General features: G+C 38.7%; 3 protein-coding genes across 4 annotated transcripts; 2 read left to right on the plus strand and 1 right to left on the minus strand.

Annotated features, from left to right (window-relative positions):
- Window positions 1-666: 666 nt before the first annotated feature.
- LOC307020515 (uncharacterized protein) lies at window positions 667-5112 on the plus strand. The gene is made up of 2 exons (XM_079651929.1): window positions 667-3069; window positions 3222-5112. The coding sequence occupies exons 1-2, from the start codon at window positions 3014-3016 to the stop codon at window positions 3577-3579; spliced, it is 414 nt and encodes a 137-aa protein (XP_079508055.1). The 5' UTR covers window positions 667-3013; the 3' UTR covers window positions 3580-5112.
- Window positions 5113-5244: 132 nt separating this feature from the next.
- On the plus strand, window positions 5245-8470 carry bag1 (BCL2 associated athanogene 1). Its single transcript, XM_079651921.1, has 7 exons — window positions 5245-5375; window positions 6412-6540; window positions 6633-6715; window positions 6793-6906; window positions 7020-7127; window positions 7214-7276; window positions 7360-8470. The coding sequence occupies exons 1-7, from the start codon at window positions 5339-5341 to the stop codon at window positions 7447-7449; spliced, it is 624 nt and encodes a 207-aa protein (XP_079508047.1). The 5' UTR covers window positions 5245-5338; the 3' UTR covers window positions 7450-8470.
- A 71-nt stretch (window positions 8471-8541) lies between these two features.
- myl12.2 (myosin, light chain 12-2) lies at window positions 8542-12076 on the minus strand. Of its 2 annotated transcripts, none has more exons than XM_079651924.1 (4): window positions 11952-12076; window positions 10584-10793; window positions 9725-9886; window positions 8542-8979 (listed from the first exon to the last, which is right to left on the minus strand). In XM_079651924.1, the coding sequence occupies exons 2-4, from the start codon at window positions 10765-10767 to the stop codon at window positions 8807-8809; spliced, it is 519 nt and encodes a 172-aa protein (XP_079508050.1). In that variant the 5' UTR covers window positions 10768-10793; window positions 11952-12076; the 3' UTR covers window positions 8542-8806. The 2 variants fall into 2 exon arrangements, with proteins under 2 accessions (XP_079508050.1, XP_079508049.1); XM_079651923.1 differs by having other exon boundaries at window positions 8542-9000.
- Window positions 12077-12211: the final 135 nt, after the last annotated feature.

Raw genomic sequence — 12211 nt, forward strand, 5'->3', positions numbered from 1 at the left:
CCTGATATTGCGAGTACCTTGTTAGATAGATAGATAGAGCTTTATTGTCTCCCTAAGGAGACATTTGTCTTGGGCATCGAGATAATAAACATAAACATTTAGGACAATCAGTCATAGATACAGAACAGAGATCACATATCACATGGCAAAGAAACAAACAAGAAACATACAGGTACAGCACTTTCCCTATTGCACATACACCTATTGCACATACATAAATCAAATATTGCACTTTCCCTATTGCATTCATACATAATCAAATAATGCACTTTTCCCCATTGTATTTAAACATAAATCAAATAGTGCACCTTCCCTACTGTATGTTCGTTTAAAAGCCTAAACATCTCGAACATAGGAGGCATTATAATATGTTTGACAGGAGTTAACCCTACCCTTATGGCATGTAGTTGTTTTAATCAAATATGTAAATTTAAAGTCTGGGCTAAACAGATTCATGATGGAAACCGTGTGGATACATCTGGAAATTCCTTATCTGAGAGGACACTTGTAGACTGTACAGTTTGTAACATGATATTCCCCGTCACCTGTGAGTCGAGCTCATTCCTGGTAGCGACAGCCAATCACCTTAACGTCTGCTACCAACATTCTACCAAGATTCTACCAAGAATTGAGAGCTCTGGCCAATCAGCGCCCGTATTGCTACCAAGAATTGAGAGCTCTGGCCAATCAGCGCCCGTATTGCTACCAAGAATTGGCTCCGCAGCAACCAAGAATTGACCAATCAGCGTCTCCGTAGGCGGGGTATACTCGCCGCGAGCGAGAGATGAACTGTTTCCCAACATCACAAGTAAATAAATCATCCTTTAACTATTTTGTCAACGCTTATAAACTGTCATATTAGATGTATAGATATATTTTAAGTAAACAACATGTTGCTCAGGGACATTTTACGAATGACTAGCGAACCGGACATGTCCCGTTCCATGTATATGATGTTTACCGGTAGCGGATTATTATGTACATGTATCGTCAATTTAATGTTGACATATCTGGCTAAATAACATGCCTGTTTTTGACATTACCCAGCTAAAGTTAAGGACTAACGTAACTACGGTATGAGCTAGAGAGCATCTCGGACGGGACGGGAGGGAGCGAGCGAGCGGAACTTCTTTTGTTGTCTTTTTTTTCTCCGTCACCGGTGCAGCGACCTTTATATCTACAGTCTATGGCAGCGACCGACGTGTTTTAAAAGTTAATTTATTCTTTAAGCGAGCTTTAACAGCATGAGATACAAATAAAACAAGGGCAAAACAAATCTTGCCCTTGACTGTAACCGGACAACCGTTTTTATTTTACCATTAATTTAAATACTAAACATGACTTGTAAACAATGAAAGTCCGGGGGGGACAGTGAAGGGAAGTTACAATGCAGTTTACACCACCTTTTTTTTAACGAAATGCTTGTACTCTACTTGATTAGGCAGGCCTGTTTCCATTGTAAGGTACTTTAATAAACTATAATTGAGAGGAAATTATTAAATAGTTGCGATGAAGTCAAGTTTTTCATACAAAATATATGCTATTTTTACATTTTGATTGATTGATTACATTTAAATGCATAATCTGCATTTGTACTAGTTTGTATTCATCTTTCATTTGTATTGTATGAGTCATCAGTTTTTCTTTGAATCAATATGTAATCTTTTACAGCTTGTTTATTAAATATTTATTATAAATGATATATTTCTCAGTTTTTTCAAATATGACTATTTTATTATTCTCTAGATGGAACCACGCTTTTGAAAACATGACAGACACTTTGGAAGCAAAGCTAGGCCGTGGATTCAACCTCTTTCTCCCGAGGAAGTGATAGACAAGGCCAGGACAGCCATAACCCAGCACCGTGGCGATCCATCCAGCAGAAGACACCTGCTGGGTTTCTTTGAAATCCAGTTTGGTCTGTTTTGCGGGCAGACTTTCCGTTGGGTGGCGGAAAATTATCTTGGCTATGCTGCTTACCTGGTGGCAGCAATGAAAAGAGACCCGACAGGAGGCTGCAAAGACTCCAAGACTCAAGACTCAAAGACTCCAAAGAACATGCCCTGAACAAGGGCTGTTTCAAAGAGTATATTGAGCTCTTTCCTTCTGGTATAATTGCCATTGCCATGAAAGAAGAGCAATATGCTGCCAAAGCTCCCTAGCACACCGTCCTGCCTAGGTCACTCCCCCTGCCAAGCACTTGACCACCACAGAGCATGCTGCTCCCACCCAGCAAGCTGGGACCAGCCAGCATGTCTCAACCTCTTCACTCCGCTCCCTTTTGGTTGGACAGAAGGTGCCAAATCAAAGGAGCCTGACAAACGCAGTGAAACGGCTGGTTTCCCCCCCTCAAAACCAAACCCTGTAAGCAAACATTTATTCAATAACACTTATTTTTTATGTGTAGTACTCTTCAATACTTGTGATGTTTATCTGTTTGTCCTTAATTTGTCTTTATTTAGCTTTGGTCCGTGCACGGCAAAAAACCCACCTCATCCAACTGCCTGTGTCCTTCGAGACAGCAAAGGCCCCAGCATCCACCCTCACACACCCAAACAAGAGGTTGTTACATTAAGTAAACACAGAGACATTATCTACAACATTTTAACATGACTGAAACTGGCTGAAATACTGTCTTCACCTTAATAAGTGTAGTCAATGTTATTAAAGGATCCTTATTTACTTGAATACCACCTTTCCTTTCTTGGGTCCAAAACAAACAATTACTTAAGAGACATACAATAAGCAAGTGTGTGTGTCAGATGGAGTAAAGCAGAACAACACTTTCTGGGTTTCCCCCATAACTTTAGGGAAGTAAAATTACAGAAAAGTACAAATACATCTCAATCTTTAGTAATTAATAAGTATTCTGTTGGATTTGCAGGTGCTTCATTGGGGCACACAGTCCTGCACAGTGACCAAACTGCAACAGAGTGGTGGAGGCCCGGTTCAAAATGGTGGTACGTGCTTATATAAGCACACCCGAGAGTGCGTGATCCCCAACGCCAAGCTGATGACTGAGACCACCATCCAGCTCCCAGAAGTGAATGTTGCAACTGTCACACAATGGTGAGCATAAGCATACTGCATGCAAAAACATGTATACTTACACAGTAATACTTACCCTATAAAATGATTTACCGTTCAAAATAATCCCAACTTTTTTTTATTACAAATATTCCATTTAGTTCATTAATATTGATTGTCTCATGTTTCCGCAGGTTCGACAGGCGTTGCGGGTCTCAGGGAGAGCAGATCCTGAAGCAGGGTATCTCCGCTCCTGACGCTCCCATGGCAGGACCTGAGCAGCTTCTTGTGGCAATGCAGAAAGGGACATCTCTGTATCCTGGCAGTTTGGCTGAGCCTCACGACTTTGTTCTGCCACCAAACACTGCTGGTGAGGCAAAGCTCCAGAACAGCTCACAACCAGTGGCAATCTCACAGGTCCCACCACCACCTCCATACTATGCTCTTCCCTTCCTTGCACCGACTCCACCCTTCTCAACACCATACATGGTGCAGCTTCCTCAAGTGCCTGCCCTGGACCCTCATAGGTTGTGCCTGGAAGCTCTCAGATGATGCTTCTCAACATGCCATTGCCATCAGCTACTCAGGCGCTAACATCCGGTCAGAGTAACGTGCCGTACACCACACACCAGTACAGGAAAGGAAAAGAGGAGAGGGAGCAATCTGGATCAGGCAAATAGAAAGTAGGTCTTAAAGTATGGTTAAATAATAAAAAAAGTTCCACTTTTACATGTTCTGACATACTAGGGATTGCGCGGGATTCAAAACCGCGCTCGCAGGGCGTATTTCGGCTACTTCACGGTTATCAAACACGCTATTACATACTTAGACCCTCCAGAAAAACACGGGCAAAAATCCTTGATTATGCGGGCTAAATTCCTTGATTATGCGATTAAACATGCAGGGTTTTATGTGATTTTATGCGGTGAAATTGCGGGAAGTTGCGAAATATGCGGAAAGTTGCAAAATATGCGGAAAGTTGCGAAATATGCTAAATATGCGGGGAAAAATAAAACATTTTTTAAAAATATTGGGCTGTCTTATTTATTCTCTCTCACACACAACCTGCCACTAACGTTAAACCCCTTTACTATTCAATTAAACACATTCAATGTTTATTTATTGTAAAAGCAATTGGGCTATTTTAATCTCTCACACACACTTCTCCGCCTCATTCTGTTTTCATTTACTCGTTCGTTATCTGACCAGCTTCAATCTTGTAGGCTACTCACTTCGTTTCTAGCCCTCGAAAGGGTTTTGGGGGTTGATGAACGTGGGTTGTTTGGCTTTCTTGTCCGCAGCAGCAGAAAGCATTTTCGAATGTTTGAATGAATCAAAGTGGGTCGTCACTGTCGATTTTCTCTTATGCTCCAACACACAGTTGCACGGGGTGCAGAATAGTTTCCCCCCACTTTTTGCCCGGTTTTTAGTAGAAATGTTCGTCGGTAAATGAGATGGATTAGATTTTTTCATCTTGGTGTTTTCTCTATCGTGTGAGCTCCACACGTTCAATCTATACAGTGTTGTTTACATTCTGTGATGCGCGAGTTGATGACGTCACGTCAAGACGAGTTAACTTTTTTCCCCCTCAATTTTGTGTGGAAAAATGCGGGGATTATGCGGCCTTTTGATAAATATGCGGCCTTTTACAAATCTGCGCCATTTTGCTGATTATGCGGTAAATTCTGCGATCGCAGAATCGCGTTTTTCTGGAGGGTCTACGATACTACTACATACAGTTTTGAGGGGAGGAATCTGAAGAATTCAACAGGCTGTATTCTTAAAAGTGTCGACTCTGGTGGGACTCGAACCCACAACCTTTGAATCACTTCACCAGTGTTTTGCTAGAAGTCCAATGCGCTATCCATTGCGCCACAGAGCCAGGTCTATCTACACTTTTGTGCACACTGTAAAAAATGTTCATAATTTAACAAAATGTGAAACTCCACAACTTAATTTTAGTTTGATGAATTGATACATCTTTAAATGTAGTACCACATATAGATGGTACAAAAAAAGTTGTGAAAACTCGTAATGTGTTTTGGTTAATATCGGTATGCGTGCGCTTGAATATACAAGCATAAATGGCATAAATACTCTGGTTATGTCACTGTTTTTCAACTTTATGTACACTTTTTGTCTGGATGTAAGCAATTGTGCCGTTGGCAAAAGATAAATAAAGTAAAAACTAAAATAAAGACATTAAATGGATTGTTTCCTGTCTGTACCGGAAGTAGTTATTTAGCAACAGTTAGCAAAAGCTAGTTGTGTGATTTATGTTGTGCAGTAAGTAAAGGACGTTATAAACAACATGTCAGGGCAAACGTTAACAGTGACAGTTGCATACGGTAATACCATTTTTGCATGATGTTAAACTATGGTTCCCAGATGATAGATACGAGTATGTTAGTTTAATAACCAGCTAGGAAGTGGTTAGCTGATGTAACGTTAGCTACAGTTAGCTCTTACCATGCATTTCACTTTAGTAGCTAAAAATCCTGACTAAACAGTGCATGCAAGTTAACCGTGTCTTTGTTTGTCTGATATCTGAATAGTTGGTCTACAGCTACATAACATGGATTATCAAAAACATGTTTATTTGTAAATGAATGAATTTTCTTCACACACAACACAGATTTGGGATAAAAATCACAACAGCATCGCTTATCTCTAAAACCTGCTGCTTAAGTAATTGGTGTTATTAGTACGTGGAAATACTTGAATGGGACATTACTGATGTTATTAAATCCGTTGTTTGCTTTGCCATCGTAACGTCACAAGTCTTAAGTGTAACATTTAATGCATGTATGTACTGTTTATTGTATGTTAATTACATTCATTTCGAGGGTATTAAAGGTAAATATAGTTGGGGCAAATTATATTTGGCGAGAGATGGATCAGATATTCAGATCTTGTACTTTAGTAAAAGTAGAAATAACAAAGTGGAAAAAAAAAATCCTGTACTCAAAATGTTACTCAAGAACAAAAGTATTGGCACCAACATATACTTAAAGTACAAAAAGTAAAAGTACACATTATGCATATTGGCCCATTTCAGAATAATATATCATATGTTGGTTATAATTATTGATGTATTGATGTTTTTATCCAAGCTGTTAAAGGTGGAACACATTTTTCTAAACACGAGACAAATGTGCAAAAATGCAGTGAGGGATGAGGGGGCTGACTCTAGTTAAAACACGTAACTGTGCTTGGGACAAATCATTTCTGGTAGACTGTTTTTTTGTGTTTCTGAGGGATAATGGATGGCACTGCTTGCTTTTTATGTCTTTTTTATGTTTATGAAAAATAATCTCCCACAATTTAAAAAGCAATTGTCGCTAATGATTGTGCTAATGATAAAACAAAAATATTTCCCAAAAGGATCTGCTAAGCACAGCATCACATTAACTGGCCAGGATGAGGGCAAAGGACCCATTGTCAAAGACCTCTCAGATGCTCTTGCCCAAGCCACTGGAGTTCCTCAAACGTCACAGAAACTCATCTTCAAAGGTAGACCGTCGGCCTCTTTTCTTCCACATCATTGAATATCTTATTATTTTACACCTACCTCTAATCATGCCTTATTGTTCATGTCATTCCAGGAAAATCCCTGAAGGATGTGGAGGAGAGTCTGTCCAGCTACGGAGTAAAAGAAGGCTGCAAACTCATGCTGATTGGAAAGCGGGTAAGGCCTTAACATGTGTGATTTATCTTGTGTGTGACTGTATATTTAAATAAATACTGGCAATAATCTACCAACAGAATAGTCCTGAGGAAGAGTCTGAACTGAAGAAGCTGAAAGACATTGAGAAATCTGTAGAACAGAGCGCTAAAAAGCTGGAGAAGGTCGACGGGGAGTTGACTGGACTCAAGAACGTAAGAAATAAATCCTGCTTTGAAAGATTTTCCTGCGTTGGTCTATTCTGTTCTCCAATATATTTTTGATGAAAGTACTGTTAAAAAGTTTGACTATGGATTTTCTTTCACAGGGCTTCCTTGCCAAAGACCTCCAGGCAGAGGCGTTGGGTAAACTAGACCACCGAGTGAAAATAGCAGCTGAACAATTCATGAAGATTCTTGAGCAGATTGATGCTATGGTGATCCATTTTGTTTGATTAATTGATGAGCATTTGGTTTCTTACAGATGTCACATATAAACCTGAAGTGTTTCTTCTGTTAACAGAATATCCCAGATAATTTCAATGACTGCAAAATGAAGAAAAAGGGACTTGTAAAGACCGTCCAGGTAAACCCTTTTCCAGCATCGATAGAATGTTGTACTGTAATTGAAAATCATTGTCAATAAATGTGATTATTTTCCACCAATAGGATTTCCTGGCACAGTGTGACAAGATCGAGGCTTGTATAGCGGACCACCAATCAAAGATCCAGTCGAAAAATCTCGCCCTGCCGGAGTAAGCGAAGTGTCCCATATCATGTGCTAATCATTGCTCTGTGAGCAGCTGTGTACAGAAAGCGTCACGAGTGGATGCGGTCTTTGTCTATTTATTGTTGATGTGTATGAGACAGCCCTCATCACAGTGAGTCCTGAGAACAGAAGGAGGCTGGGTCTTGGCTCTATGTTAGATACATCTGGGATATGTCCTCTGGATTTAAGAGAAATTATGAAATCATAACAACAGACACTCTGTGGAAGTTTTGATTTGTGGCAAATAATGTAGATCAGAGGTTTTCAAAATGTGAGCCCTGCCCTCCCAGAGGCACACCAAACTGTTTAAAGGAAGCTTAGTGAAAAATATCTAGACAATCGCATAGAAAAACCTAAATTAGTTTTATCGTTAAGTATCTCAAATGGTTCAATAATACAGAGAACATGTTGTTCATCTAATTGTGGTGTACCGACTGTTTTGATGTAGAAGTTTGTACACACCTGGCTAAAAATATGTGGACATTAATGACCATCGATCTGCATACAGATTTCAGTCTTTTAGAAAATGGGTCTATCACCAACTATTATCTTATATATGCTAAATATACGGTATATGGTCATTTGAAACTCAACAACTGTTAACTTCTTTTGTTATTCGAAAGTAAAGCAGCTATTTTGTTCATATATGTTCTTCTCTTCTTCATCACATGCTAGTAAACTGAATATGTTTAGCTTTCAGATAAAAGGGAAAATTTGATGGTCCTTTTTCAAAACATGTTTAATGTTCAGTTAAAAGTCGCTACACTATCAAAAAAAGAAAAGAACAAGAAGTCCATAATGCTGTCCACAAACCTTTTTGCCATATGTTGTGTATTTATATTTCTACATTGAGTCAGCACCTTTAGTTCAATCCGGTGACTGATCCTGTGAACTTGCGTACCTTTGAAATGTAGTGTGCACTGTTGAATTGTTATTGATCTAATTCATCATGAAAACTGACACATCACATCTATTTTCCTTTGTTTTAAAATAAAATATTTGAAAATGCAATAGTGTGTTGGTGAATCATCTCTGAACACAATCTTAGAACTTCAATTTGCTACAAAAAAAATGACTCGGACTCCTTTTTTCAGTTTATTTCCAGCTTTATCCATGATGGTCTTTTAATACATTTTACTAGCTTATACAGACCCTTCATTTTTCACAGATGTGCAAATGAGCTTTGAGAGTAGTGGTTGAGGAATTAGAGGGGGGGGTCCAGTGGTACACTGTGTTCCCACAAGCAGCTTTAACAAATGACCTTCAGTAAGCTATACAACAGTGAAGCTTGCCATGTAACAGGTTCTAGCTGGTCTAACCCATAAAAACAACAATGTACTTCTGTCACTAATCATCTTTGTCCTTAGCGCCGTGCTTCAGTATGCGTGTGAATGCAACATAGTTGAAGTTGCCTTTCTTGTCAATGGGCGCCTCACGGAAGAGCTCGTCCACGTCTTCATCCGTAAACCTGTCTCCCATGGTGGTGAGCAGCTCCCGCAGGTTTTCCTCTTGGATTATACCTGAGGGAGAAGTCGATCCATCTGTTAGTGGATTTACAAAAAAAATTAATCAACAAATACAAATAAAAAGACTCATGTTCTTTGAAATCATGAGCATTTTCAAATCATCATTCACCAGGTGTTATATAAAGGAATACATACCAAACATATATTTACTATATATTGTCATATACTATATATGACAACCGCCAATTCCATTTATGGAGCTAGAATAATGAAACCTCAGTATAATATTAATAATAAATGTTGTAAATAGTCATAAATGTCTTAGAATAAATGGATAGATTACTATAAAATGCTAAAATGTAATATCTTATTGTTGTCACAAACCCTTTCCCTTATGCAGATTTTTCAAATTAAACATTTATTAACAAATGAATGTTAATATAAAATGTTAAAATTCAACGGGAATACAAATGTTCCTTTAAAAATCGTCTATTTTTTAACCAGCAGTTACCTCTCCAACGGCACCTACAGTATCTATGCATCTGTGCAAGTAATCAAAAAAGCAAATCATATCATTCAAACATTTATTTGTCCAAATGTTTCGGGATTTGTGGACCAAACCAAAAGGTGGGTATGTCAAGTAATTATACTACTAAATAAGAAAGACAAGATAAAGAAAATAGCTAATAGCAGCTCTAATACAAATCAATTTGTGAATTGAGGATATAGAAAAAGTATTGCTATTTTTCTACTGTTTTGATTTTGGGACAGAACAACGAACATGTATAGAACAACTAACCAGTGGCCTCTTCGTCAAAGCAGGCGAAAGCGTTACGGATCACATCCTCAGGATCCGTGCCGTTCAGCTTCTCCCCGAACATGGTCAGAAACATGGTGAAGTTGATGGGGCCCGGCGCTTCGTTCATCATCTCCTCCAGGTACTCATCTGTGGGGTTCTTACCTGCGGCACAATCACAGGAAAGACCATTTATTATACATCACACCCAGCACCCATTGTGAAAGTCTCAGGTGTTAACATATCTTCCTAATCTTCCATAATCTTCCTGGATTGAATCTCTTCATCTTCTAGTTTTGAAAGGTCACTTGAACAACCAGCATTTAGCCCAGTTTTAAAAGCTGGACATGAATCTATGAGAGTAGGTCACATCCACATCTTCCCCCTCGTTGTCGCAATGTGTTCAAAATAAATACATCTGTTGGGAAAATACTGAATGTACTCTTCCAATATCAGAGTAGCACATGATAACAAAGGCCCTACGTAGCTGTGTAATGACAGGGTGTATGATAACTAGAGGAGCATCAGGACTGTTTTAGGCATATGATAGCTATGTGATTAACATGATGATCCAGCCTCTTTGGAGATAGACATATGACAAGCATGATCATTTCTGATGTAAATCTAAACTAAACATTGAATACTGCTTTGAACCGGTATTCCTCCATCTTGTGACTGTGTAACACCCTCTCTTGTTTATAAGCATGTGAAGGACACTGTTCTGGGAACGAGTTGTCCCAAATGCTCTGTATGTGATGACTACTTCTATTCTTGCAAGGATAATAAATACATGTATCCCGATTATTGAAACTCAAGCCGGTGACGACGAGTGATATTTTCCGAACAACATTGTTAAGTTTACCTAATGAGGCCAGCATGTCATGAAGGTCTTCTTTGTCAATGAACCCATCCCGGTTCTGGTCGATCATGTTGAAGGCCTCCTTGAACTCCTGAATTTGAGACTGGTCAAACATGGCGAACACATTGGAGGTGGCGCGCTGAGGACGCTTCTTGGTGTTCTTTCCCTTGGCCCTTTTGCTCGACATGATGGCAGTTGGTTAGTTTCCCCTTCCTGTAATACAGATCAAATGAAGGATGTAAACTAGAGCTTGAATTGGATCTGATATGTACATCACTATTGTGAAATTTAAAGTTTGCCTTGGTAAATTGCATTAATATTGATCCAGGAAAGGGTTATTTCATCTAAACAAACTTCTGATTCTAGCCCAACTTACTTTGTTCTCTGAATGCAGTTGTTAAAAAAACGCAATGAAATTTCAAGCAAAACGTAAGGAATTTATGGAAGTATAAAAGTAAGATTGGCCTATAATTTTTGAAAATGACTCGAATTTAACTCAACCCAAATGATTGTTTCAAACATGTTCAGACTCCATGTCACAATCTCCAAATGAAAAACAATGAATTTTGGTTCAAATCCACTGCTTTACCTCGTTGTCAACAAAGCTAGTGTAATCCTATTACAGTTATATTGTATGATCTCTGTTTTAAGAATAACTAATACATATAGTGCCTCAGTATGTAGTCTAAGCGCATGTTGATGTGTGTGTACCTTTATATGTAGTATTATGGGTTATCTTTGATTAGTTACGCATGTAAAGGGTAGAGAGACTCTCTGTTATGTGTCCTCTGATAAACTGATGTGGAAGGTCTTTTGGTTGTATTAGTCGACAGCTAAAAAGGTATAAATTGTGAATGCACTTTTACACGTTTGACCAAAAGAAAGCGCTTGTCTGACAGATTATAAATGCCGATTATTAAATTAAGGCAACAAATGGGCCGTTTAAAGATGTGGACCCTTGTGTTGGACCTTTTACTACACATTAATAACATGTTAGTTGGTATTCTCATTTAAGGTTCATAGGATTCTGATATCTGCTAGGACTAAATCTAACTCGGCAAGACAACCACAATGTCTGATGATAAACCGTAAGCATATCACACATTAGCCAACAACAGGAATGCATCGATTTGCGAAAGCAATTTCCAATGTTTTATTTATAACAATACATTTTTGCTGCCTAACGTACTTCCGAAATCTGATGTAATGTTAGCTATACATTACATTTATAAGCTAATAGCTAGCCCAATGTTGACCTCAATAACGGACCAGACTATCACGAGCTAACCGAAATCCATTCACAGCACAACAATATCGACTTAATGTGGCCTTAATGTGCAGAAGATTCAGAGGCTAAATTAAATCACCCACCTCAGAAAATGCAGGCGTTATTGCCAAACGTGTATAGAGAGGGCTAGCAGATCCTCCACAGAATAATAAAGAGCAACCATCAATGTTTTATTTCCTGTCTCCTCAACTGACCAATCAGAGCCGAGCTGGACGGAGCCAACTGACCGGAAGATACCATGTTGTCCCCATTTCAGTTTGTTAAATCATGTTTTTCCATTTAGATATTTAAATATTGACGAGTGGTCATACTGAAAATAAATGTTGGATTGTTTAATTTAAGC

The sequence above is a fragment of the Notothenia rossii genome, assembly GCF_949606895.1.
Source record: "Notothenia rossii genome assembly, chromosome: 9".
Taxonomy (NCBI): Eukaryota; Metazoa; Chordata; class Actinopteri; order Perciformes; family Nototheniidae; genus Notothenia; species Notothenia rossii.